We start from the raw sequence: 27,787 nt of genomic DNA, 5'->3' as shown, positions 1-27,787 counted from the left end.
CCAGTCCGTGTGTAGTGAGTCCAACCGAGTCGGAGACGTTATCTTTAGAGCAACATTATTTATTCACATAACAGTACGTAACATAACACAACCTACGCTCGGGTCTCGAACGCCCATCTAACCACACTACGGCAGAACTAGACACGGTTCGCTATTCCAGTCCGGACCACAAGCTGGGTCCCGGACTGCGTGGCTGGAGGCTTCTTCTCCCCGACGTGGATCTTCGAACACCAACACTTGAAGAAGAACCCCGAGCTGCTCACGGAGCTCTTGTTATCTGCTCCCGGGCTGGGGCTGGCTCCGCCCTCAGCCCCGCCCACCTTCCAGGCTCCTCGAGCTCCTTCTCGAATGTTCCCGAGAGCCCCTCGGAACCACGTGACCGCCCCTCGGCCCACGTCCACCGGTGGCCCCCCTCCAGTATCGTCCGGTCACGTGACGACAGGTCAGCCAGTGTCATGCCCCAGAGCAGGGGTCGGGAACCTTTTTGACTGGGAGAGCCATAAAAGCCAAATATTTCTAAATTGATTTCATTGAGAGCCATATAGCATTTTTAACGTATAATAAATTAAATGTCTTACTTTTAATGCGACTTCTGGTGCTGCATAGTTTTGCTGATGGCCTTGTAGTCTGGTTCATACGTGGTGAGGTTGAGCTTCATGCAGGCATGACCCGTGAAATTTATCTTCAAAACTAATTTCTGCCTACCTTAAAATGACACAGTATTATTAAGTAATATCACAAGTATTTTAAACTCAGTTCCAAACTGATTTTTTATTTTATTTTATTATTTTTTCAACTCAAAATTGTCTGGGAGCCATATGCCGTCACTGGAAGAGCCATATATGGCTCGCGAGCCATAGGTTCCCGACCGCTGCCCCAGAGTAACCCTGGCTGGCTGATGCTCGCTCTCGCTCCCTCACTGCTCGTGGTGCCTCCGTGCAAACCAGCGCTCACCCAACCACCCCTAGAGTTGTTACTGCAGCCCGCAACCCGGGCTGCCCGCAATGACGTTACCGGCCGTGACTTCGCAAGTCCCGGCACCATACAGTGACAAGTAGAGTCACGACACGTGCAAAGAACCCACGGAGAACGCGAATGTAAAATGTGGGTGGAGGGGGGTCTCCACACTCCCATCTTCTGGCCACCTCGCATACCCCACACACCTGGTTGCACGTTGAACTTCTTTCGCACCGTACGTACCCAACCGTGATAATCGGAGGTGCAGTGGAAGGACAAACTAAACACAACAGGCAGTTCTAAAGAAGTGAGTTTTCACCGTATATGATGATTTAAAAGTGCACAGCTCCAGTGGGCTTCCTAATATCGGATGAGCGTTCCAGACGGCCGCAGAAGCGCAACCGACAGTTCGCGATGCGGTGACCAGTCTTTGTTCGACGGCGAGCCAAGCGAACAGGCAAAACGCGCTGACCAAGCCTCCCAATCGTTGATGAAGAGGCGGATCCAAAAGTAGCCATTCATTAGTGTGCTACTCCAGGAACCAAGGCTGATATCATACCCCGTGATAAATTGGCTTGGACTGCTTTGCTTTGCGAAATTCCACACTTGGGACACATGAGTCGGTGTCAACTGTTGCTAAATGTACGACCCGAACCCTCTGAGATTATTCCATGGTGATCGCGACACCGCTCTCTGTTGATAGCTACCTAAAAAATGGACCCCTGGATACATCGCAAGCAACAACAAAATCACAATGCATATTTAAGCACAGAGAAAACCCTGGCAAGCATCACACAAACGGAATACACAAACGGCGTTTATTTTTCGTGCAGAAAATACATCAATGTCATTTGAAAACTAAAATAAACATTAAGGCAATGATTGTGGCAGATTGTGCTTGGCCTGCTAAGCATGTGGACGTTGTGAAGAGCAAGATGAAGGTTGCAGCATGTGTACGTATGTGTATGTTGGACTTCTTTCATAGCCAACCGTGCTAATCGGATGTATGTGTGCTGAACTTCTTTCGCACCGTACGTAGCCAACCGTGCTAATCGGAGGTGCGGCAGAGGAAGGACAACAAACTACGTCGAATGCACGGGCTGCACACATTTGCCAAATGCATGGAGAATGTAGAACGTGCATGTGGCGCGTACGTGGGGAGCTGTGGTGCAGTGGTCTGCAACTGTAAACCGGGCGCCCAGAGTTTGATTTTCCAGGCATTGGGTAATATCAGTGGTGACGGCGTTTAAATGAGTACCTGGTGCGGCGTGCGGCCTAAGCGTGGTGCTGGCCACACCAGCCTTAATGAGTGCTTGGTAACGGTACTTTCCATAACAGTCTGGAAAATGTTATACTTCTGTGGAGCGTCCGAGTCAGGTGTGCAGAGCATGTGTGCATGGCGCATGTGAGTGTTCAGCGTACATGTGTGGAGTGCGTGAAGCGTGTGTGTAGCGGTTAATGCGCCGCGCTGCAGACCTGGCGACACGAGTTCGACTCCTGCTCACGGCCAGAAACAGTGACGAATATCTGAACAGGTCCTAGGACACAGCCTCAAATGAGTTCCTGGTGCAGTGTATAAACATCGCTGCTAGGGAGACAAAGGTGGCCGGGCGTGGTGCTGGCCACCCACCCCCTCGTGTGCCATGCCGTCCTTCATAGGTGCTCGCTAACAGCACTTGTGCCAACAGTCTGTTCAGGCTATACTGGGGCATCTTTGTCTTTGTTTGAAGCGCGCGCGTGTGTGTGAGGGAGCGAAAGCAGCGGGTCAAGCAGTGTGGGAGTAGCGTGTGCGCCGGGCATGAACATGTGTGAAGTACGCGTGTGGTGCAGTGCACGCGTAGCGCGAGGTCGTATCATGGTGTGTGCGTGCGTGAGTCCGTGGTGTGTGTGTGTCTGTAGAGCGTGGAGGCTGCGCTGTGAGCGCGCGTTGTGGTCACTGCTCGTGCCCATGTGTGAGGTTGTTGCGCTTGATGCGCTGCCTGCGCTGCACCTCCAGGTGCTGGGCCCTCAACCATCGCTCACGCGTCAGCCCTGTCTGCCCCACGCTCAGAGACAGCAGCCTGCAGGGGCGGTGGAAACACGCACAAAGACAAAGATTTCGATTTAAAGCTTTCGTGACTGCAGGGATTCATCTTCTTGGTTCTTTCGGTAAAGTCACGTAGAAGGGAAATAATAAAATAAAAACATAATAAAATACAATTCTCACGACGTTTCGGCCACAACGCAAGCAGCCGTCCTCAGGTGAAGAACAGGTCTGTCGGAAAGACAAAAATCCCCTGTATAGCCTTGAAGAGACTGTTGGGACAAGTGCCGTTAGCGAGTAGCACCAATAAAGGCCGGCAAGGCACACGAGGGGGTGGGTGGCCAGCACCACGCCTGGCCGTCTGTCTTCCTAGTGGCGATGTTTACACACCGCACCAGGTACTCATTTGAGGCTGAGTCGACCTAGGGGAGGCCCAGTACCGGTTTAGATAATCGTCACTGGTGTTGGCCGTGAGCGGGAATCGAACTCAGGTCGCCGGGTTCGTAGTGCAGCGCGTTAAACCGCTACACTACCGCTCCCTACGCGCACACACACACAAGCATGCATGCACATGAGCACGCACATTCTTCTGTAAGGCTGATGTCAACGCAGAACTACAATTTCACATTCAGGTGGTGAAGCCAGACAACTGCGTCAGGAGCAGCGGAGTAGTGTATCATCGCCGTAATGTCTCCTTTGTATTTGTGGATTGGGCATTGCGTCATTATATGTTGTAGGGTCTGTTCTGGATGACCACAGTTAAGCTGGCGAGTTCATTTTCTATTTGTGTCAAGTACCTGCATCTGCCATGGTTTGTGCAGTGGATGGGGTTTAGGGTGGACCGTGAGCTTCGTGAAAAATCTAAACCGGGGATCTTCACGCACATTAACACCACCACTGTTGTACAAGCCCGTGGAATATGGACGTCTTCTCATGTTGTAATGCAATTATCTGCATTTGTATGACGCTTTTATGTCTCAAATGTAACTCCTCAAAAAGAAGATTCTCGCTTTTCTATCCAGATTTCTTTATCCTTATCTACGCTACTTTTTCACGTCTTCTCTTATTATTTTCTGGCTGCATGAAGCAATTAGCGCACGTGTCTCCGCCAACCGTTTCCTTCAGCAAAATGTAAACAACAACAAAAAAGAATATCACAACCAATATGCTAAAGATGGTACTGGAAGGCACAAACCAACAGTCGGCACAGCGTCACACGGTCAGTGAGCAGCCTCAGGGGGCAAACTTCTTGGGTGCCGTCTGCTCCCATTTCTATTTCACACAAAACCTACTTGAAACAGTCGCTCGCTCTCCACTACACAGTTGCAGATGACTCTCACGCAACCCTGTATGGGGTACAACGGGCGACTTGCGACTATTTCACACAATTCTAGATTTGAAGCTTTCGTGACTGCAAGGATTCATACTCTTAGGTTTTTTCGGTAAAGGTACGTAGGTAAAAAATAAATAAATAACAAAAAATCTTACATTAATAGAAGAAATAATAGAAATAAAATAATAAATCACGACGTTTCGGAGGCAACACAAGCTTCCGTCTTCAGGTGGAACCGTCACAGCATCACAGTCAGTGTTACTTGATACAGCAATCGTGCCTGTGACGGTTCCACCTGAAGACGGAAGCTTGTGTTGCCTCCGAAACGTCGTGATTTATTATTTTATTTCCATTATTTACACAAGCCGTTATTATGTATTTATTTATTCCCTACGTGACTTTACCGAAAAAACCTAAGAGTATTTCACACAACTCAACGTTTGTACGATTGGCGATCGTTTACCATCAAAAGGCCACGAGTCACTAACCCACAATAATATCTTGGCTCGGTTAAGTGCATCAAGATCACCGTGACTGCTACGTAAACAAAGCGGCCATTGCTGGGTGGCCTGGGACATTTCAGCCGTCACCATTGTTATTATTCCTACTACGCTTGTTTACCCAGGAAAGCCTCACCGATTCTCACGACCTGTTTTCAGGCGAGTGCTGCCAAATTGTTGCAGTCGGTGATGACGATTATTACGTTCGTTTAAAGCCAGTAATTTTCTGGCTTTATTTTCAAATTTGACCGTAGGTGGAACGTTCTCGTCGTCATTTCATTCAGTGCAAAGGGGCGCTATGAACCCGACCGTCCACGTGTGTGCGACTCCTGGCCCACACTAACATCAGTGGTGAGCGATATCTGAACCAGCCGTGGACCCCCCCACCCTCCTCTTTGCCAACCCGACAGCTCGCTGAAATACTGACAACCGCCTTTATAATAACTTATTAATTGCATGCGCGAGCACGCCCTCTTATGGGCTGGCGGCAGTGTAGTGGTTAGTGCGGCTGTGCTACGAACGCGGCGACGTGGGTTCGATTTCCGCTCATGGCCAACATGGGTGACGAATATCTGAACTGGTCTCGGGCCTCCCCTAGGTCGACTCGGCCTCAAAATGAGTACCTGGTGTGGTGTGTAAATGTCGCCAAATGCGGCCGGGCATGATGCTGTCCACTCACCCCCGTCGTGTGCCGTTGCGGCCTTCATAGGCGCCGCTACTCGCTAACAGCGCTTGCCCCAACCGTCTGTTAAGGCTATACGGGGGCTTTGTCTTTGTCTTATGGGGATAGCAATGGCAATGCAGTCGAGTTAAACCACGCGCTTGGGTGCGCACACAGACACCACGTGCGAGGTACAGACCTGGCGACGACAAGCAGCAAGTGCAGGTCATCGCCCGTGACCTGAGGGTCCTCCCGTCTCATCTCCACAAAATCCTCCTCCACCGCCTGTTAGGGGGGAGAGGGGGCAGGGGGCGTTCACAACACTCGCACAGCCCAGCGGAGGATACCGTCCACAGAGAGCCACCGCCTCACTGTGCCCACGACTTACACAGAACTCAATTCCTTCACTCAACCCTCGACAGATCCAGGGCCGAGTCAATCCTGGCCTGGGATTTGACAACGCGCAGCGCGTTCAGATTACGCAGCCTTGCGGTCCAGCCACGGGGTCCAATCGGTGTGAAGTATAGTGAATGTCCAGTAGTCACAGATATCCACACAATGGGATCGCAGCCACAAACTGAGAGCGGAATACAATTAGTGTCCTTATATACTGAGAGCACGACTAAAACTACTTTCTAATATAAAGACAAAGATCCCCCTTATAGCCTTAACAGACTGTTGGGGCAAGTGCTGTTAATGGCATAGCACAAGAGGGGGTGGTTGGCCAGCACCACGCCCGACCGCCTTTGTCTCCCTAGTGGCGATATGTACACATCATTTGAGGCCGAGTCGACCTAGGGGAGGCCCAGGACCGGTTCAGATAATCGTCACTGCTGTTGGCCATGGCGGGAATCAAATTAGGGTCCCCGGGTTCGTAGCAAAGCGCGCTAACCGCTACACTACCGCTCCCCAACAACTTTCTAATGCACACAAATTTATTTTCATCATTAACGCTGACACAGCGACACGCGCCTGAAATAAATAGCGTGATGTTCGTCTCAAAAAAAAATCAAACTTATCAATGAATTAAAACATTAATTAGCGAAAATTATAACGAATTAACAATAATAATGTAGGTTAGAAATTGTGTATAAAATATGTGCGAATAAATGTAATATCAGAAAAGCGTGCATGTCTGAACGATGATAGATCCTGTAAGCGGCTGCTATGTTTTACTGAAACTGGACACGTTAGGGTTTTATATTACATCATAAATTATACTTTAGCCATGGCAGGGAAATACTATACCGACACAGATGCGTAACGACCAGACATGAATCAATAAATGTCATTCATTTAACCAGGGAAGAGCCTATCGAGATCCATTATCTTTATGAATTATGGTCCGAGTGAAGTCACCTAATTGATTTCTATTTGTTACCAGAAACTGAAACGTAAAATCTCTCCGAGCCTGGCAGCCTCTGAGCCATAGCGTGCATCTATAAAATGCATCCTACACGTATACTGTGTATATTTAGCCACATCGTTGTGGCCTAACACAAACATATCTTGTGATTCAATAGATATGTATCTCATTGACTCTCCTTCAGTGTATTAGGTAATGAGCCCACTGTGATGCAGTTTTTTGTCTCGTTTGCAAAAGCACACGACCGCCATGCGAGTTGAAGGCAATGTTGAAATGTGGGATTGCAAGCGTGAGCACTCAAGAGATCGTAATTTTTTATGTGAAATTATTGGAAAGAAGCCAAACGATCACGTGGCCTCCGGTTGTGAGCTCACTCAACCTACTGATTAGAGAACGGGCATTTCATACGGCCTGCGGCTACACGAGGCCTACCACTTCCAAACGGCTGGCAAACGATATTCACGCATAACTGCAAGCACCTTAGCCATGTGAATTGGGTTACGAGAGAGGAATATTGTAGACCGGGCAACACCGTTTAAAATCTTTGGCTCCATTAGTCACCTGCCAGACTTTTAATACTGGAAATTGCGAGCGGAGATGGCGCGGAACCGAAGCGTGCACAATTGTCCGCCCATACCCACCGGCCGTATGGGGCGGGAAAACTCCCCAGACCGTGAGGGCTCCGTGCTGTTTTCAGCTCGGATGTGCCAGTGAGAAAGGGATAGTCCGTCTCTCAAGCAGTTCCGAGCACACAGTCAATGCATACAGTTTGGGCATTAGAAAAGTCTCGCGTCAGACCATTTGTGTGGCCCGCCAAAGCCCTTTGTTAAAATCTTGTTCGGGCCCCATCGGTGAAGAAAAATGTGTCCCAGCCCTGTTCTAGGCCGACCCGGCAGTCGGCCGTATGCGACGGGAACCGCGGGGGGCGCGCAGTCGCTCACCTTGGACACGTCGTCACCGATGCTGTAGTCGGAGAGGCGCGCCAGTGTGAGGTACGAGCGTACGCGGTCGAGGAGTGCGGGGCTCAGGGATGCGCGCAGCGCCGTGAAGTACGCGGCCGGGTCCGCCGGCACGGGTGCTGGCGCGAGGCGCATCTGGCAATCCGACTGCATCGGGAAACAAAAGACAAAAGATCCCCCGCCCATATAACCTTAACAGACTGTTGGGGCAAGTTATGTTAGCGAGTAGCACCAATAAAGGCCGGCACGGCCGCCTTTGTCTCCCTAGTGGTGATGTTTAGACACACCACACAAGGTACACATTTTGAGGTCGAGTCGACCTAGGGGAGGCCCAAGACCGGTTCAGATAATCGTCACTGGTGTTGGCCGTGTGCGGGAATCGAACTCGGGTCATCGTGTTCTAGCGTGGTGCGCTAACCATTACACTACCACTCCCCAAGGGTTACACACACACACACGTACAAACATCGTGCACGCAGACACGAGCACGCACACAGACACGAGCACGCACACAGACACCAGCACGCACACGGTGCACCCAGACACGAGCACGCACACGGTGCACACAGACACGACTACGCACACGGTGCACGCAAACACGAGCACGCACACAGACACCAGTACGCACACAGACGTGAGTACGCACACGGTGCACGCAGACACGAGCACACCGTGAATGCAGTGTACACACCTAAGGGCCGCGTCAGAATCGGGTAGCGGTTTGCAAAGTCTACAAGCCGGAAGTGTGGGGTGTGCGCAGGGAGAGGGGAGGGTGAAGCAGCGGGTGGAGACTCACGGGCAGCAGGGAGCGGCCCTCGGACACCACCAGCACGTTCAGGCTGCACGGGAACTCCACCTGGTGGAAACTAAAGTCGTAGTCCACCTTCTGCCACGAGATGACGTTCCCAAGCGCCGTGACATTGCGTACGCCTGCCAGACGAGCACACGAGTACCGTTAGGCCACTGGCCGCAACTGGGGATATTAGCGGACAACACACGTGCAACCGACGATCACACCGCCCGGAACGTGCACCCCAATCTCGTCGGACCTCAGGTACGGTCCTGCCCAGTGATTCATTTCAGCCGGGTCTGTGCAGTTCTGCCACCGTATTTCGACATACAACTCACACGCGCACTCTTCTAGAGCTCTCTGTAGCGGAGGCCCTTTCCGCCAGCAGTGGCATAAGCAAGCCACTGCAGAGGCTGCAGCTGCACCTAGAGGTGTTGTGATACGAGAGAGCCTAATGAAGTGGCTAATCACGTGTCAATTTATATCAGCCAAATACTGTAAACGCGTGATGTTAATTCTAAATGTGGAGCGGAAAACCGGTGGACTTGGAGAAAAATCCACGTGACCACGGGGAGAACATGCAATATACAGCAGGCGTCAGGGTCCGGGTCGAACGCACAACCTCCTGTAGGTAGTTGACATCTCACCACAGCAGCACAGTGGGAGTGGGCCAGGGATCCGCCTGGATCCCCGGCCCACAAGCCATGGTGCAATTGGGTTCGATCCTGCAATTGCACCATGGCCTGCACACTCCACGCCCCCCGCTGGCTGCGGCCTGACGCCTGGGCTCACCCGTGGCGTCCAGCTGTCCGGGCTGCAGCTCGGTCTCGTCGAGGAAGAGCGAGGCCCCGTTGGGGAGCTGCAGGGCGCCCGTGCGCAGGCGGTTCTGCGCGTAGTCCTTGCAGGGGGCGAGCCGCGCGCCGTTCATTGCGCCCAGCGACATGGGCAGCCGGTGAGACTGCGCGCGCGCGTGTGTGTGTGTGTGTGTTCAAACACCGCAAAGACAAAGATCCCCCCCCCACGTGAGCCGAAATAGACTGCGGGAGCAATTGCGGTTAGCGAGCAGCACCTATGCAGGCGGGCACGGCACGCGACAGGGCTGGGTGGCCAGCACCACGCTCTCACTCAGTGCTTATGTTTAATACACACTGCACCAGACAGTGAAGGTTTGGGGAGGCCTCTATCTTGGTCGATGATCAAGACACCAAATACTCAGAATTTGTTCATAATAAACGTTTTTTGGTTAGATCGCATTATTTATAAATGTGTCATAACCCTCCACCACCCGACACGGCCAATCAGTAAAAAAGTGTCACGTTGACAAAAGACAAAATAGTTCACTACTTTAGCCCACCGGTGTGTTGAAGAGTGAATCCACAACATCTAAAAATTTTGAGTACGACGTTTCGCTGGTAATTATATCCAGCATCACCGGGCAATTTGCCAGAATAGCAAAGCCCTCACCACGTGTTAAACTCAGAATTTACCAATGTGACACAGCCGCTGTTCCTGCCACCTGCGCTACAGGCCATCGAGTGCGACTCAAGCCCACTGCGTGGAGGAGAGTGTCTTTGTCAACGACGCCCGAGTGAGCGGCTTGGCGCCACGTCGCGTGTGTCGCTGTTACCGTGGTGACGAGCTGCTGGAGGAAGAGGTAGAGCTCCTGAGTGAAGGCCGGGTTGCAGGGGCAGCCGCTCAGGTTCAGAGAGAACTTTCCCAGCGGCATCACGTCTCGCCGGGCGTATCTGCTCGAGCACGCACGACGGTATCCATAAGGGGGTGTTCCATCCAAGGAGGTAACTTATTACTGAGATAGTCTCAAGTGCCAATGTGTACATGGGTGTGTATGTGTGTGCGTGGGTCCATGTTAATCCAGTAACACCAGGGGTCGAGAGCCACGCTAAGAACTTATTTTGTACCGTGCGTTGCCAACCGTGCTAACCGGAGGTGCGGGGGAAGGACAACCAACTAAACACAAGAAGCACTTCTAAAGAAATGGGTTTTCAATCTAGATGCTTTAAAAGTGCATAGCGCCAGAGCGCTCCAGATGGTCGCAAAAGCACATCTGAAAGCGCGCGATGTAATGACCGTCTTTGTATGGCGTCATGGTGATCGTGGTGGCTTAACGGTGAGCATGAGGGGTGGTGAGCGTAGGGGGTGGTGAGCATCGGGGGTGGTGAGCGTAGGGGGTGGTGAGCGTAGGGGGTGGTGAGCGTAGGGGGTGGCGAGCGTAGGAGGTGGTGAGCGTAGGGAGTGGTGAGCGTAGGGAGTGGTGAGCGTCGGGAGTGGTGAGCGTCGGGAGTGGTGAGCGTAGGGGGTGGCGAGCGCTCACACGGAGGAGACGAGGTGCAGCAGGAGGTACTCGGCGGCCAGCTCGTCCCCCAGCAGCGCGTGGCTCAGTGCCCCGAGCAGCTCCGAGCGCACCGACTTCGCCTCCGCCAGCAGCGAGCCGCACACTGCAAACACGCGCGGCACCGCAGACGCGTCAGCATCGGCCTCACCCAGACCAACCGTCAACATCGACCGAGCTCAGATCGACCGTCAATGGCACGGCTCGGCGAGAACGGCGCGGGCACTCTCACCGGGGTGCAGGTCTGCGGGCAGCAGGGGGTTGACGTGCGTCAGCTTGCGCATGGTGAGCGCGTGCAGGCGAGGCACCAGCGAGGCTGGCGGGCAGCGGTGGCGCCCGTCGTCCCCCTGCCCTGCTTCGCCAGTCTCCGTCTCCATCTCCGCGTCCGCCATGCCACCGCTCGCCATCGCGCCGCCCGTGCCACCGCTGAAGCGCGCGGAGACCGGCAGTGGGACAAAAAAGGGAGTCAAAATTTGAGCCAAGATCTTCTCAATCACGGAGCTCCGAGACCTCGTTGCAAAGTTCTGGGCCTGTACCGATATCACGAACCATCACCGTCTGGATTCCAATCTTTTGCCCCTATTTCATCGGCCAATGAAAAATACAATTCAGCTGGTAATAATTTGTGGATCAAAATGGTTCGAAATCAACTACTCCAAACAGGAGGTATGTAGTATAAGAATCTCTTTTTTCACGTGTCTTAGGAACCAGGAGAGTACATGAAGGGGCCAGGTGAAGGAAGAGCCATGTGGGGAAGAGTTAGCATGAGGGTGTGGAATGGGAAGGAATAGAATCTTGCATTGGATTTAAAACCAAGCCGCTGTGCACAGGCGATTGTGCGCGTACTTCGTGGTAGTGTAGCGGTTATAGCGACGGTGTTGCAGTTAGCGCACTGTGCTACGAAACCAGACGGTCCGACTTCGATTCCTGCTCATGGCCAACATCAATGACAATTATCTGAACCGATCCCGAGCCTCTCCTAGGTCGACTCAGCCTAGAATGAGTACCTGGTGCCGTGTATAGTATAGTAAACATCGCCATTCGGGAGACAAAGGCGGCTGGGCGTGGAGCTGGGCACCAAGCCCCTCGTGTGCCGTGCCGGCCTTCAAAGGTGCTCGCTAACAGCATTTGTCCCCACATTCTGTTCAGGCTATAAGAGGAATGTTTGTCTTTGTACTTGGCTGCAGCATGATTAATCGAGAATTATTGCTTAGGTCAACATTTTAAGTGTGTTCAACATCAGCAGCAACATACTTTCAACACAGACTGGGCAGAGTCAAAGCGAAAACTAACTAAACATTTGTGAAATTACAGGCGGCAGAGTCTCGTGGCATCACGTGGTACCAACGCTAGATGCAGCACCTTCATGCTCTGCATAGAGTGTTGACATATTGACGAGCGAGGCAAGAACATCGCGCCGCTATACTTTAGAATCTGGTTGATTCCCAGGCAGCTGCCCCACCTTAAACTCGGGTGGGGGTCTCAGCGGTGCTGGCTCACCGCCCAGAGTTTTGTTTGCTGGAGATGGGCACCAGTGGGGTGAGAGCGACCGAGCGACCGAGGGTGCGTGCGCTTGCCTGCTATCCTGCAGCAGCCCAAGCTCTGGGTCCATTGACAGGATTCCAAACACCTCCACTATGTCGTTGAGCTTGATGGAATCCCAGTCCTCGTACACCTGCAAAGCAGAAGCAACCCGGGGGCAGGGGTGGGACCGCATGTCACTGCGTTTCACCACCACATTTTACGGGTTTACGTTGTTGCCATCACTCACAAAGTGATGACTATTTTAAATATTTTTTTTATTTTACCGGGTAAAGCCCACTGGGCTATATAGCTATTTTTTTAGAAGCGACCTGCCCACAAATGAGAGCTAAACGTAGTGGCTTATCACGTGGAAATTTATAGCAGCCAAATATTCTTAAGGCAAATTTATTCTAAATGTGGAGAGAAAAATCGGCCCGCAGACAAATCCACACAACCACGGGGAGAACATGGAAACTCAAAATATACAGCCGTCAGTCGGAATCGAACCCACGACCTGCTGTATACCAGGCGAGGAGGTTCAAGTCACGCCGCCAAGGCACACGTCGCGTTATATACTAAAATGTAAACAAACTACATGTCAAACTTTTTTAAATGTTCAGCTTAAAAAATTCACAACCTTTCACGGTATCCATCCCCTCTTACCTTTTTTTAACGGGCTTAACTTCCACGAAGACTCGTGCGTTTTGTGGTCGTACGTATGTATGTTGAAATTCTTTTGAACACCGTACGTAGCCAACCAGTGGAGTCTGAATAGGAGTCCAACCTCCCCGGTGCTCACCTTGATGATGCAGGCGGGCCCCGTCTCGTCGGGCAGCGGGAAGTTGAGGTCGGCGGAGGGAAGGCACCCACCCGGGGCCCTGCCGGGAGGTGCCCGGAGCGTCTGCTTGCGTTTGGCCTGCGGGCTCTGGCTGAGGGGCAGCCCCGCGGCACCTGGACGCAGGAGGCGGCGCGCAACAAACAGCCTTGCCAGTCTGTTCAAAGGCACACACTGCCATCTGCGTGTACGTACGTATGAATGTTGAACTTCTTTCACACCGTACGTAGCCAACCGCGCTAATCGGGCCACCCCACAGTTGCTGTCGGTGTCATGCCACGAGACAGAGAATCCATTCGGATCAGAGCGACCCTTCACGCTGGAGTACGGCCTAGAGAAGCGGTTACTACACAACTACCAGCGAGATCTCTTCCAAGTGAACACTGGTCCACACAGTAGGGGACCATACTTTACGACGTTCACCTCTGTTGTCAGTCCTAGGTGGTATGGGAATGTTCACATGTAAGCAGTCGTTTGTCAATATACTGTTGGTTGGTGGGCACTCTCCATTTCGTGTAGGTTGTAGGGATTATTTGACGATACCTCACCATGCTGAGTTGGAGGAAGCAGGACCCAGCAGGACCGGTTCAGATATCACTCATAGCCATGACCAGAAATAGAACTCAGGTCGTCAGGTTCATAGTGTGCAAATCACTACACCACTGCTCTCCCCAACACAATGCAGTATATGCAATGTCGTGTTTTGTCTTGTTTGTCGTTGTAACGTTCTGAATATCCATTCATCTTGAGGGCTTGACGTACGTGCTCCAGTTCACTGTATAGGTGGTGCTGGTCAGATGCAACGGTCCCTATGGTGTAGTGTTTTGATGGGGGAATTCTTCTGATTTACAAGCAAATTTCCGGGCCCAAGCCAAGTTCGGCCCTCGCCGAGCTTACATTTACAAGCAAATTTCTCTCTCCTACTCGCTCTCTCTTGCTCACTCCTACATTAACATTAGCTGACCCGCCCATCTCTAAACCGTTATAAACAGCCTGTCTCAGCAGATTCCCCCTCTTGTTCACCTGAAGACGGTTGCTTGTGTTGTAATCGAAACGTCGTGATCTATGTGACTTTACCGAAAGAACCAAAGAGTAAGTCACTAACAGTTGGAACACATTTCTTGACTTGGGCGCCGATGGCCTGACCCTCCACGGAAGAGAGAATTGCGATCAGGTGTCACAAGCAGACTTTGGCGTCGATTTAAAATGCGTTACACAAGCCAAGCAGGAAAACGTTTTACAGACACCTTGCCAATGTTGGGATGCTGCCGTGCGTGGCAATGGGGGCGGGGGGGGGGGGGGTGCGTGGAATTCTCTGCGTGGGTTACCGGCGGGGCCAGCGTGCTGGGCGTGCGGCGACGACTCGGCCTCCTCCTCCAGGCTTCGCTTGTTGCGCTGCACCGAGTACGAGGTGGAGGCCGAGGCTCTGCTCGTCGCTCTCCGTGCGAACTTGTGTCCAACGCTATGTAAGGATTATTTGCAGTTTCTCTTATTACAGGAGATGCAACTCATTTATACAGGTCCTTCTCCGTTTGCCCGACCGCCCGTTGGCGAATGCCGCCAAGAGATTTTTTTAGCATACGTTACAGCCCTCTTGTCCATCCACTGCTGGATGAGGGTCTCCCAGCACAGTGCATCGCCGAATTTACACTTTTAAAGGCAACCAAGCTTGACTGCCAATATGGGGCGCCATGGTGGTGAGATGTTAACTACCTCACCTGGTATACAGGAGGCCGTGGGTTTGATCCCAACCCTCACGCCTGTATATTTGGTATGTGCATGTTCTCCCCGTGGTTGTGTGGATTTTTCTCCGGGTCCTCTGGTTCTACCCTCCACATTTAGAAACATGCACTGAAGAGTATTTGGCTGCTATAAATTTCCACACAATAAGCCACTTCGGCGAGCTATCATTTGTGGCCAGGTCGCTTCTGAAAAAGAGCTACTAACTCAGTGGGCCTTACCTGGTAAAGTAAAAAATTGTTTAGTTTAAAGGTTAAAATGAGGCAATCTGGATACTATATTAGTTGGAAGTTAAAAGTACAAACTTTACACCAACTATCCAGGCAGGCGGTAGCACAAGTATGTATTTGCTCCTCTGCTCATGGGACTGGGTAGAAAACAAGTGGCACTCTACTCAGAGGCCAGTACCACGATACTAGATTGAATACCAACTTCTTTAGAACTGTTTTTTGTTTTTAGTTTCTTGTCCTTCCCCTGCACCTCCCATTAGCACGGTTGGCTATGTACGGTGTGAAAGAAGTTCAACATACATATAACTATGCCACCCCACGGTTTGCTCAGCATCCCCTGCACTGCCATCAGTGAATATTCCCACCGCACCTCCCAGGCACCACTACGGTGTCAAGTGAAGGATATCTCCTTGACCCAGGCTGCCTCCCCAGGGACAGGCACGCAGTAGAAGGTCTGCCGGTCAGCCGTGACGTTGCGTGGCGACTCCAGGTTTACTTGCTGCTGGGGCTGACATGGGGCACAGAGAGACAAAGACAGAGACCTCCCGTATAGCCCAAACAGACTTTTTGGGCAAGTGCTGTTAGTGAATAGCACCTATGAAGGCCGGTACGACACACGAGGGGGTTGGTGGCCAGCACCACGCCCGGCCGCCAGGTACTCATCTGAGGCTGAGTCGACCTAGGGGAGGCCCAGGAACGGTTAAGATAAATCTTCCTCTTGATATGCAAATTCCTTTGTCAAGGCGCCCAGCTTATATATATGCTCCAAGCTCGTGTGCTGTTTCATTCAGACTCTGTCGCCTCGACGGACCTGGTTTTTCACCTGAGGACGGCTGCTTGCGTTGTGGCCGAAACGTCGTGAGAATAATTTTATTATGTTTTATTTTTATTATTTTATTACTTCCCTTCTACGTGACTTTACCGAAAGAACCAAGAAGATCATCACTGGTGTTGGCCGCGAGAGGTAATTGAACTCGGGTCATCGGGTTTTGTAGCACAGTGTGCTAACCGCTACACAACCGCTCCGATCGGATCAACATGCAATCACACAATGCACATCCCTGTGTTTAGTCAGCGTTGGGATGTAGTCTTAGTCTAACCATCGACAGCCTGTGGCATTTAAGTTAAATATCTATTGTTTTAATTTAGTTATCCTCTTGGCCTAGTTATCCTCTTGGCCTAGAGGATAACCTAGAGGATAACCACCCTAACCCCTTAGTATCTGGTCAACCAATCAGTGAAGTCGGGAAATGCACGTGTAGCCAACTACAGTAGACTTTCGATTATCCGCGTGCGGTTTATGCCAATTTGCGGATTAACCGAGCACCTGAGATTTTTTACATTCATTAATAATTCATGGATTTCCCCTTAAGCTCAAATGAATAATCTAACAAGTTATATTACATTGTTATTCTTGGAAATGTTTATTACAAGTCATGTGCATAAACCGAATAACTATGTGGATCCGGTGAATCCGAAATCCACGTGATCACCACTATAGTACTGTATATATGATTCCTTGCAAAAGGTTTAAGTTTGGTGTTTTAACATCTTAACACCTGTTTTGTTGGCAGAAAAAAGGGGAAAACCTATTCTCATATTTTGGTACCGGCAAAAGAGGTCCCATAATACTGGACTACAGTTTAACATGCAGGCTTTCACGACCAATATCATCCATAATCGAGCTTTTTGGGTTAGGTCACATAAATATATAAATGTGTCATTAAAACCTGCCATCACCTGACACAGCCAACTAGTAAGGGTTGTCACGTAAACAGAACATGCCAATTCGTCACGAGTACAGCACACTGGTGTGTTGGAGAGTCAAGCCACAACATTTACAATCTGAGTACGACGTTTCTCCAGTAATTACAACTAGCTTCATCAGGCGACAGCCAGATTTGTGAAGTCTTACTGTTTCGTTCCTTACATAGAGGCGTAGATGTGTTGACCACACTTCTGCGCTCCTGCGCAATGATGGGGGGGGTGGGATTATTGAGACAACGTACATTATGCATGTGCATTATGCGAGCCCTTTCAACTTGTCCTTCCTGTCTGTTGTGTTTATTAAAATAGCCCTACCAACGGTAATCCTTATTGAAGTGCGCTGCCCTTTTTAGGCATGCATTTAAATAATGTATTATTTGACGATTCGCTTCCACGCAACACTAAGATGGTAGCTATCCGAACGGTTTAAGTTCTTTTGATTTCTTTCAATTTTGATTCTCTAATTAGTCTTGGCCAGTAGTAGCTAGTTTTGCACAAAACTTCAACATTATCAAAATCAATTGAGTGTCCTTGTTGGCACGCGTGTTCTGCTACTGCTGACAGTTGCATTTGGGAGAATTTAATATTCTCTGATGTTCTTTTTTTTTACTAGTGACGAATTGGCATGTTCTGTTTACGTGACAACCCTTACTCGTTGGCTGTGTCGGGTGGTGGCGGGTTTTAATGACACATTTATATATTTACGCGATCTAACCCAAAAACCTCAATTATGGATGATATTGGTCACGAAAGCCTGCATGTTAAACTATAGTTCAGTATCATGGGACCTCTTTTGCCAGTACCAAAATAAGAAAATAGGTTTTCCCCTGGCAACAAAACAGGTGTTAAGATGTTAAAACACCAAACTGAAACCTTTACAAGGAATCATGTCTGCATTAACCACAATACTTGTGGTCAAAATGCAAACAAAAAAAACGTACTCTGATAATATATGCATTGTCTTTGAAACTGATTGGTCCACACCAGAGACGGCTTTCTTTTGCGGTGATCCACCAACTCTCACTGCCTCCACAGTGCTGGTTTACAGGTGTGCGCCGCCCCCGCCCGGCAAAACAAGAACCTGTCCATCTGCACGAGTTCTTTAACCTGCTAATAAGCTAACCAAACAACCAACTCAAATATGCCTTGTTAATTTAAAAATGTAAAAAAAAAGGAACTCACGCCACATGCTGCGATGTCTCGATATTTTCCACATCTCAGCACCTGGAATGCATGGAAACACAGAGGACACGTAAACAAAGGCATCGGCGCATCGTGCACACTCACTCCGCACCTCCGATTAGCACGGTTGGCTATGTATGGCGCGAAAGAAGTTAAACATACGTATGTACGTACACTCACGTGTCCCACTGCCTGCAAGTAAAACAACTGTTGTCAACATAATACGACAAACGGTATTATATTCACCATTCAGATATCCAAAAGTAGTTCTTGATGAGCTGGCAAAAGCATAACGGCATATAGTGCAGTCTAAAGCGATTATTCACTCAAGCTCTCTGACCTCTCTATATTTCTGCCATGAAAAAGGGACATTGTCTAAAACGTCGTCAATAATATCAAATTCCATTAATGGCAGTGTAAAAGGTTACTTTATTTTTATCATTATTATGGATGCCACGGTGGCGTGATGTTAACTGCCTGGCCCGGTATACAGGAGGTCGTGGGTTCGATCCCGACCCTAAAGCCTGTATATTTGGAGTTTGCGTGGTCTCCCTGTGGTCGTGTGGATTTTTGTCCGGGTCCTCCGGTTTTTCTCTCCGCATTTATAAATATGCATTTAGAGTATTAAAAAAATTAACCCGTAAAAACAAAGTTTTTCACTATAAATCCTTTATATGCATGACGGCTAGAGTCCTCTCGTCCTCTGGCTTGAGATGGCTGCCACCTATGGGTCAGATGATTGCCTGCCACCATTAAGCAATTGGTAATTAAATATAATTTATTTTTTCCTAAAAAGTGTAAAATTTAGAAAAAAATTATCACGAAAATTAATTGTCACGCACAACGAGTCTGTGTGCAAAATGTCAGCTCGATTGGATCACGGGAAGTGGGTTAAAAAACGACCGAAAGATTTGCACGGTCGTAAGCGCGCAAGCAAGTGAACTTAATATAAAGGATTTAAAAATAAGAATAGTTTTTATCCTTTCTGGCAATAAAACAGGAGATATTAAGATGTTCAAACACCAAATAGAAACCTTTTGCAAGGAATCATAGTTTGCATTAACCACACGCACTCATATGCCCCTCTCTGCCAGCAGCCAGCACCACGCACGCTAGTGACCCACTCCGTGGCATTACATGCTGTGGTGGCTGCTACACCCGCATTCCCTCATTCTACTGTACCTAGCACTACGCGCCGTAGTGATCCATTCTATGTCACTACACTTTGATACTGGCAATAAAGGGCCCATTTTCTATGCATTTAGAGTATTTGCATGATATAAATGTACACATGATAAGCCACTGCGTTTGAGGTATCGTTTGTGGCCAAGTCACTTCTGAAAAAGAGCTATATAGCTCAGTGGGCCTTACCTGGTAAAACAAAAATAATATTTTTTTAGTAGTAGCATTATATCATCATCATAGGCACAGAGCACAGCTCAATAGTTGGGGTTTGGTAAAAACAGGGGAGGCTGGTGTGGGGATTGGTGGTGGGCAGGGGAGAGGAGAGCGAGGGGGGTGGTAAGGGTGCAGCGTACCGCTGGTCTGTGCGTCCGGCCCCTGCACCTCGAACACTCGCAGGTAGAACTCGGGGTCGAACATGTCCTGCACCATGCAGCGGAATCGCGCCACTCCCCCCGACTTCAGCTGCTGCAGAGGCACGTCATTGAGCGACGGCACCTGCTTGCACGCGCACACAGGGGTAAAACAGAGATGCGATTCCCCCGTAGCGCCTGACAAATAATGAACGAAAGTGCCGACGGTGAGCGCTGCGCGAGAGTGGGTGGTGCGGGGTAGCACCATGCCCCGCAACGTTTGTCTGTCGAACAATAACGTTTTTTTAATTTGGGTTAGATTGCGTAAATATAGATGTGTCGTTTCCCCACCACCACCCGACACAGCCAATTGAAACAGCACTGCCAATCCTCCAGAATCACCAAAATAATGCGATTTCTGTCCTGCATTAAAAAAAATCATTGCTGCATGATGCACGGGATGGACGCGTTGCTAGAAAGGATGACGGTCGGCAGTCGGGATTCACGTCAGGGGATTGTGCGCCCGATGTGGCTAAGGTGCTTACGTGAGATCTCGGAAGCCAAGCAGGTTCTAGCCTGCACATTGGTTCTATTGGTGGCCACCGAGCACAAACAGGGGTCACAGGCAGGCTGTGGCGCTACGTGGCGATGGAGCGGAAGCTACCCACTGCGGTGAGATATCACGATGAAATCTGCTTACGTGCAGGTGCTCGGTGGATTACTACCAACACCGAATTGTGAGATGTGGCAACGATTTGGCGAGGCCTTCATCTCCCAATAGATTTAACCTCCGATTAGCATGGTTGGTTATGTGAGGTGCGAAAGAAGTTCAACATACATACAGTCTGATCTCCTATAATGCGAATTTAATATAATGCGATGAACGTATTGGGATACAACGCGATTGAGCAAACAGAAATACGTCGCGTGAATAGAAATACACAGTTTTACGGCTGCCTCGGTGTAGCATCACACAAGGCGGGGTGCTGCTGGATGCTTCGAGATGCTACCCACGCGCCTCAATTTTTGTTCGGCCTGCGTACGCATCCCATGTGTTACCGCGAACTGTGCTTTACCCTCTATTATAATGCGATTTTTCCGGAACGTGGTGCTCTTCAGAAAAGCCACTACAGACTGTACATACATAGCTGATAATGAAGATGACACTGCGGATGGAGTGACAACCGCTGGGATAGCGGGGGGAGCAATCACCATCTCAGCGACGCTGCCGTCCTGCAGCTTGTTGGCGAAGTAGCTCACGGCCATCTTCTCCCAGTCCGCGGTGGGGCCATGCTGGGCTGCAACAACATGCACAACGCGCCACTATCATCAGCCCCCAACACAGTGAACCAAGAGCCATCCCTCAACCCTAATCCTTCCTATGACGAACGTGCACGTAAGTGTACGTCATCAGTTTTTTTTCCCAGATTCCGTTCCGATGACATACGTGTAAATTGTCAAAACGAAACCGGGAGAAAAACTATAACAAAATAACTTTATCGGTACCGAGGCTCCCATGAGGCCATGAGGGAGGGCGTGTGGCACAGTTTGGTGCCAGCTATTGTGCAGTGCAGTCGTGTCGCTACGGTTCTCTGCGGTGAGTACAATGTATTTAAAAACAATGGCACTATGCCTCTCAAAAGAAAAGATTCAGAGGTGAAAAAGAGACCCACCCTGCGACTTGCAAATGTCTAGGAACGGGAAAGGGTTAACTTGCCACAATGTGACAGCACGCATTTGTGACAGCGCACGCTGACAACGGGATTTCTCATCCACGTGCAAAGTCAATCTTAACAGGGTGATCCAGCTGGCACAGATACACGCGTTCGGCATGAGCAGCTGTTTGCTCCGATCGAGTTCATTACTGATTGACCAAATTACCACAAGGGTAATGTATTTTTCAACAAAAGGCTAAAGCAAAGATTTAATAGCTCTTAGATTAAGTGCTTTTTTTACGCAATTCAAGAGGCCCGAGTTACATGGTAATTACTGTAACGAAGTTATATGGTACCTACTATAGGGGCACATATAAAAACAACAGTAAGTCATCCTATTCACAATCTGATTTGCTCTCCAACACACCGGTGTGCTGTACTAGTAACGAATTGGCATGTTCTGTTTACGTGACAAACCTTACTAATTGGCTGTATCGGGTGGTGGTGGGTTTCACGACACATTTATATTTATGCGCTCTAACCCAAAAAACCTCTGTTATGGATGATATTGGTCGCGAAAGCCTACGTGTTAAACTAACAGTAGGTCAACCTCAAGCACAGAATGAATACGAGCAGCAAACCTGCAGACATGACAGGACAAAGTCACGGTGGGTCATCTCCTCCCATGATGGCCGTAACTCACAGACGGACCATCTCACGTGCCCCCAAATCAACTTGTCTACCAAGGTTCCTAGCTCAAAATCACCTCACACACTCCTACACGTTTAAAAGACTAAGTTGCATAAACCGTGTGTCCATTTACACTTCACAGAATATATAGGTATTGCACCATAGTTCTATATGGATAGTCGGGTGTGTATTGTGTGTATATTATTGAGATTATTTTGCTGCTACATTTCCACGTGATAAGCCACTTTGTTCAGCTATCATTTGTGCAGAAGCCACTTCTGAAAAAGAAGCTAATAGCTCAGTGGGCTTTCCCTGGCAAGATACAAAGTTTAGTTTTATTTGTTCACCTTTCCTATATTTCAAACTCCTGTTGTGCGTTTGTATTGTTTGTTGTTGTAACGTTCTGACCTGCCCCTACCGGACATCTGTGAAAAGAGCTTTATAGCTCATTGGATTCCTCCAGTATAAATAAATACTGGTATACGGTATTTCCCCCCACTAATTTGCGCAAAATTCACTGTGGCCGACACATTCATGGGCCATGTGCTCCATTATGAAATGAAAATCACTCTTCAGACAAAATTGGTGCAATATCAGAATGTATACTATACCTCAACTTACATAGAAATGGGAATATCATCCGAATGGGAGATACACAGTGATGGTGCGAAAAAACAAGGCACTAAACCACGCATTGTGGCACTAAAGTCTTGATACATGCAACTAAAAACAAACCCTGCAATTCTAGCAACAAAATTATTAACTCATACTCCAGCTCCCGCAATACAGTTGGCTCTGATAATGATATAATGTGCATGTTCAGAGCAAAAAAATGTTGTTCCCAGACATATTAAGGGCATCTTCATTGTGCGTCAGAAAGCCCTCAGAGAAAGAGAGGGAAAAACACACAAATAAATGAGATGTCTAGCTTTAAGAGCGCTCGTGAAGACTCCGTCTCCAATGGGCAATGACTTCCAGTGGTTGATGGTGGACATGTTTATAAAGTATTCCCTCGTTATTCGCGAGGGATACGTTCCAGAAATGCTTGAATAGCAAATTCACGGATAATGATATTGGCCTACGGAAACCTCTTATTTTTCAGGAATTACCTTAAATAAATACGTAAGTAATAAATCTCATCACATTCTCTCCGATCACTTTATCTCTCATCACTTTCTCTCTCGATGCAGTTGTGTAGAGTTCCAGATGCGATTTGCAGAGAGCCAAAATCGTGGATAGCAAGTTTGTGAATAATGAGGAATACTGGAAAAACACGGAATATGTTGGTGCAGATTGCTATACCACATTGTGATTTCTAAGGCAAATACAAGCTCGAGAATACTAATGGGTGGTAGCCAAGAGAGGGAGTGCACTGTGGAAGACTTCAACAGTAAATCAAGTCAAGAGGTGACCCAGAGGTTAGAACATTGGGGTCGATTCCACGAACACATTTATTTTCTTGTGTTCTCTTTTGAAAACATATCCTATCTTAATATCTTCGTTTCAGCTTCTCTAAACAATCTTTCCACACTCTTTGGGTCTTTCGGTAAAGTCACGTAGATATAAAAATAATAAAAAAAATCACGACGTTTCGATCGCAACACAAGCAGTCGTCTTCAGATGAAAAAAACCCGCTAGATTTATCCTGCCTCAGCAGTTCGCCTGCTGTATTTTTTCACCTGAAGACGATTGCTTGTTTTGCGATCGAAACGTTGTGATTTTTCAATTATTTTTTATCTACGCGACTTTACCGAAAGACCCAAAGAATATGAATCCCTGCAGTCACGAAAGCTTTAAGTCAAGATTTAATCTCTCCACAATAGTATATGACCGTGGCTCTTGCCGCTCAGCATGTTAGCTAATCCGGCCTTCAATACAACACTTTGGACTCCTCTGCCGTCAAGTATTTTAGTTGCCATTCAACTGTGGGATCACCACCATCTAGTGGTTAAAATAAATACTGGCATGTATATGTGTGTGAAATACTGTAATGTATAGGGCAGTGTTCTATACAAATTTTCAGAGGGGGGCCACCTTTGGTGATAAGACATCATCAGTGTGAAGGCTGCCACACATTAGAAACCTTTGGGGTTTGAAAGCAACACAATGATGGGGGAGGGGGTGTTTTCACATTCGTGTATTGTGGGGGCCGCATGTCAGGGGCCGCCAGTGGCCCGCGGGCCTTGTAATAAAGAACACTGGCATAGGGTAGACTTGGAGACTACACTCAACTGCACAATGGATGTGTAAAATGCAGTCTTCCTACTCATATCGACTATCTCTCTGGCCTCGCTATTTCTGTGCTTTGAAGAAAATCAATTTCCAAAAACATCACCTATTATATATTTGTCATTTTAGGGCCACAGGATTATTGACACGAAAGACACTTTTAGTTAATATTTTGGACTTGTGCACCACTGCCAACGCAGCAGCATCACAGATAATGTTTTACTTCATAATAAATGTTTTTTTGGGTAAGATGATGTAAATATATACGTGTCATTAACCTGCTACCATAAACAAAAGCGTGCCGATTAGTTACTACTTCAGCACACCGGTGTATTGGAGAGTAAACCCGTAACTTTTACAATTCGAGTACGACGTTTCGCTGGCAATTACAACAACCAGCTTCATCAGGCGATAGCTAGAATTATAAAGAAGTCCTCCTGTTTCAGTCTTCATGGTCTACTTTAAAGTGCTCTGTGCTCAGGTGGGGACCCAGCTGAATGTCGCCGTTGCTGTGACAGGACGTGGTGGGAGGGGATACCGGAGTGGACATGATGAGTCTGCTTTGCGTGGGGTACACCGCAAACCTTTAATTATGATTTGCTTCCCACTGTTGATGGCATTTCATCTGAACGCTGTGTGACCAACTTGCACAGCGTTCAGATGTGATCAACAGTGTGGGAAGCAAATCATAATTACAGGTTAACCATATACTAACCATATACTACCCCACAGTTTGGGTGCAAGAAGAGAGGTAATTTTTTAATCATTCCACTCCATGTTTAGAGAAACTGGAGGCAACTTAGTTTATTAAGCAGGGTGTTGTGGTCGACTGTATCAAAGGCTTTGGACAAGTAATGAAAAAGACTGGCGGGGACAAAATTGAGATAGGTCGGTAGTTATTTGGATCATCTTTAGAGCCCCCTTTGTGAATTGGACGAACATAGGAATGTTTCCATTCTCGAGGTACCGATGCTTCTTTGATGGACAGGTTGAAAATATGGGCTATAGGTTTGTATATTAGGTAACCAGCAGTTAGCAGAGCAAAGATGGGAAGACGATCCGCTCTGGTAGAGGAGGACCCTTTGAGGTAGGACAGTTGTTTCAGAACATTACTTTCGTGGATAGGCTGGAAACTAAATTCGTTTAATGTTTGGACAGGGGTGTAGGAAATTGCATGAGCAGGGGTGACTCCCATACATTATCAAAAAGGTCACCAGCTTCAGAAAAATTAAGGTAAAAATTGTCAACTATTTTTTGGGGCTCTGAAAAAGTTCCCATTTCGGTTAAGCGCAGCGGGAAGATTATCTGTGTTAGATGCCTTTTCGATACATTTTACTGTTTTCCAGAAGATCCTGGCGTTGCCATGTGATTCCAGGAAAGTGGAGGAAAAGTAATAATGTTATGCATGCCGTATTTTTTTGACACATCTATTCCTTAAAATCCTGTACTCTAGCCAGTCATTGACCTAAATTACCTTTCTGAGCACATGCCCAAGCCTTGTACCCTAGTTTTCATGAGCTTAGAAAATCAAAGGATCAAACCATGGTGGGCGGTTGCCTTTAATTTTAAATCTAACCAACGGAGCATGTTTGTCAAGAATTTGGAGAAACGTGTACCTGAAGGTCTCCCAAGCCGTAGTCAGGTTGGGGATATTGCAGACCTTGTCAATATCACACATAACAATATCAAAGTTGTGCTGATTTCAAGGTTCATAGTTTCACAGGAATACCACTGCATAACTTTGGCCCACCTAACACCGACTCGTATGTCTAATGGGTAAGAGAACCAATCTCAGACTTCTATTGGGTGCATGATCTGTCACCCAGACTCGGGCACACGAATAATTATTTAGCAGGCATGTTAATGATTTACCACAATCCGATGAACCCATAGCACTTCAAGGTCACGATTTAACTCAAGGTGAAATTATATTCCTTCTCGATGTTTCAGTTTATATTTCTCTCGTTCTAATCTTAAAACAAATCACAAGGATTAAAATTATTGTATTGATCAATGTGCTTTAATCAATGAATGGTAATGTGCCGAATGCTTTAAGTTGAGTGACAATATTTAATGGTCAAGCGTGAACATCTTTGCAACAGCAGCTTTTGGCTGGCAGATGTGCTTCTGTGGCCGTCTGGAACGCTCTTTCCTTCCGATATTAGGAAGCCACCGGAGCTGTGAACTTTTAAATAATCTAGATTGAAAACTCACTTCTTGAGACCCGCTTCTGGTGTTTAGTTTGTTGTCCTTTCCCCCCGCACCTCTGATTAGCACGGTGGGCTAGGTACGGTGCGAAAGAAATCCAACATTCATACATAATTGGGGTCAAGTTGTAAACAATTAGGGTCGGGCTAGATCGCGTGCCTATGGTGTGGACCAATCAGAGTATGATTTTTGTTTGCATTCTGACCACAAGTATCGTGGTTAACGCAGACATGATTCCTTGTAAAAGGTTTCAGTTTTGGTGTTTTAACATCTCAACACAGCTGTTTGTTGCCAAAAAAAGGGAAAAACCTATTCTCATGTAATCGAATCGTCCCGTGCGAAGCTTCGCGACTCGTTTACACGCCTGGACGATGCTTGAAATCAGTCTGGACTAACACACACACGCTTCGTGACACCAACTCTGCTAACATCGCTCTACCTGTACAAGTCTTGGTCACTTTTCTCGGCTCGCAACACTTCCCGCCACGGTGCCGTCCGCTACCCCCCCGCCCGCACACCCCGTAAGCACATGGTAGAGTCCGGTAGGCCCCCCCCCACCCCGCCCGGCGCGCCTCGGCTCCGGGGTGGACCGTACCATGTCGCCACGCGTGGCGGGTGAGATGGTCATTATCGACCAGCCTGCCCCCCGCACACACACACCGCAAGCGCATTGGAAGCAGCGCTCGGCTTCCCCGTGGCGAGCGCCGCGAACTCACCAAACAAGCCTTCGACGAGACCCAGGGGGTTGAGCAGCCAGTCGTCCGCGGTGGGCATGTCGGTGGTGGTGTTGGTGGTGGTGGCGAGGGAGTTTCTGGTTGAATGCGGCGGCGGCGACGCTGGGCGACACAAACACCCGGCGGCGGGCGGGCGGCGGGGGGTGGCGCGAGATCCAAATGGCGGGAAAATTACGTCACGTCCCGGGGCGCGTCACGTGGCCGTTTTCCCGCCGCGGAATATCGATATCGCGATATGACGATTATCGCCATGTTGGTGTTGTCGCAATATGGCGATTAACGTCATGCTGGTGTTATCGCGATATGACGATTATCGCCATGCTGGTGTTATCGCGATACGGCGATTATCGCGATATAGCGAGTATCACGATATTGCTAGTATCACAGAATGACGATTCTAGATTGGGAAAATGTCAAAACTGGGTGGTTTTTAACTTTTGCCGACAAAACTGGATCCCAAATGTCAAAACTGGGTGGTCTTGGAAAACGACAGGCAAAACAGGGTGGTGCTTTTTGATA

General features: G+C 48.7%; 1 protein-coding gene across 1 annotated transcript; it reads right to left on the bottom strand.

Annotated features, from left to right (window-relative positions):
* Window positions 1-1,756: 1,756 nt before the first annotated feature.
* On the bottom strand, window positions 1,757-27,421 carry MCMBP (minichromosome maintenance complex binding protein). Its single transcript, XM_061556583.1, has 16 exons — window positions 27,251-27,421; window positions 20,965-21,050; window positions 19,757-19,897; window positions 18,218-18,259; window positions 15,675-15,776; window positions 14,627-14,750; window positions 13,263-13,414; window positions 12,517-12,614; window positions 11,172-11,365; window positions 10,922-11,045; window positions 10,217-10,334; window positions 9,382-9,547; window positions 8,596-8,729; window positions 7,782-7,946; window positions 5,674-5,759; window positions 1,757-3,017 (listed from the first exon to the last, which is right to left on the bottom strand). The coding sequence occupies exons 1-16, from the start codon at window positions 27,306-27,308 to the stop codon at window positions 2,891-2,893; spliced, it is 1,917 nt and encodes a 638-aa protein (XP_061412567.1). The 5' UTR covers window positions 27,309-27,421; the 3' UTR covers window positions 1,757-2,890.
* Between the last annotated feature and the right edge of the window lie 366 nt (window positions 27,422-27,787).

This window comes from Lethenteron reissneri, chromosome 22, assembly GCF_015708825.2.
Source record: "Lethenteron reissneri isolate LAM-NWPU_2019-01 chromosome 22, ASM1570882v1, whole genome shotgun sequence".
NCBI lineage: Eukaryota > Metazoa > Chordata > Hyperoartia > Petromyzontiformes > Petromyzontidae > Lethenteron > Lethenteron reissneri.
This window is presented reverse-complemented; position numbering and strand designations above follow the sequence as displayed.

Bases quoted from the DNA above. Each gene is read 5' to 3' on its own strand.
- MCMBP (XM_061556583.1), bottom strand. From the start codon at position 27,308: ATGCCCACCGCGGACGACTGGCTGCTCAACCCCCTGGGTCTCGTCGAA. The intron at 21,051-27,250 runs GTGAGTTCGCGG...ATGTTGTTGCAG, and splicing joins TCTCGTCGAAGGCTTGTTTG to CCCAGCATGGCCCCACCGCG. The intron at 11,366-12,516 runs GCAAGCGCACGC...CGCGCGCTTCAG, and splicing joins GGGCTGCTGCAGGATAGCAG to CGGTGGCACGGGCGGCGCGA.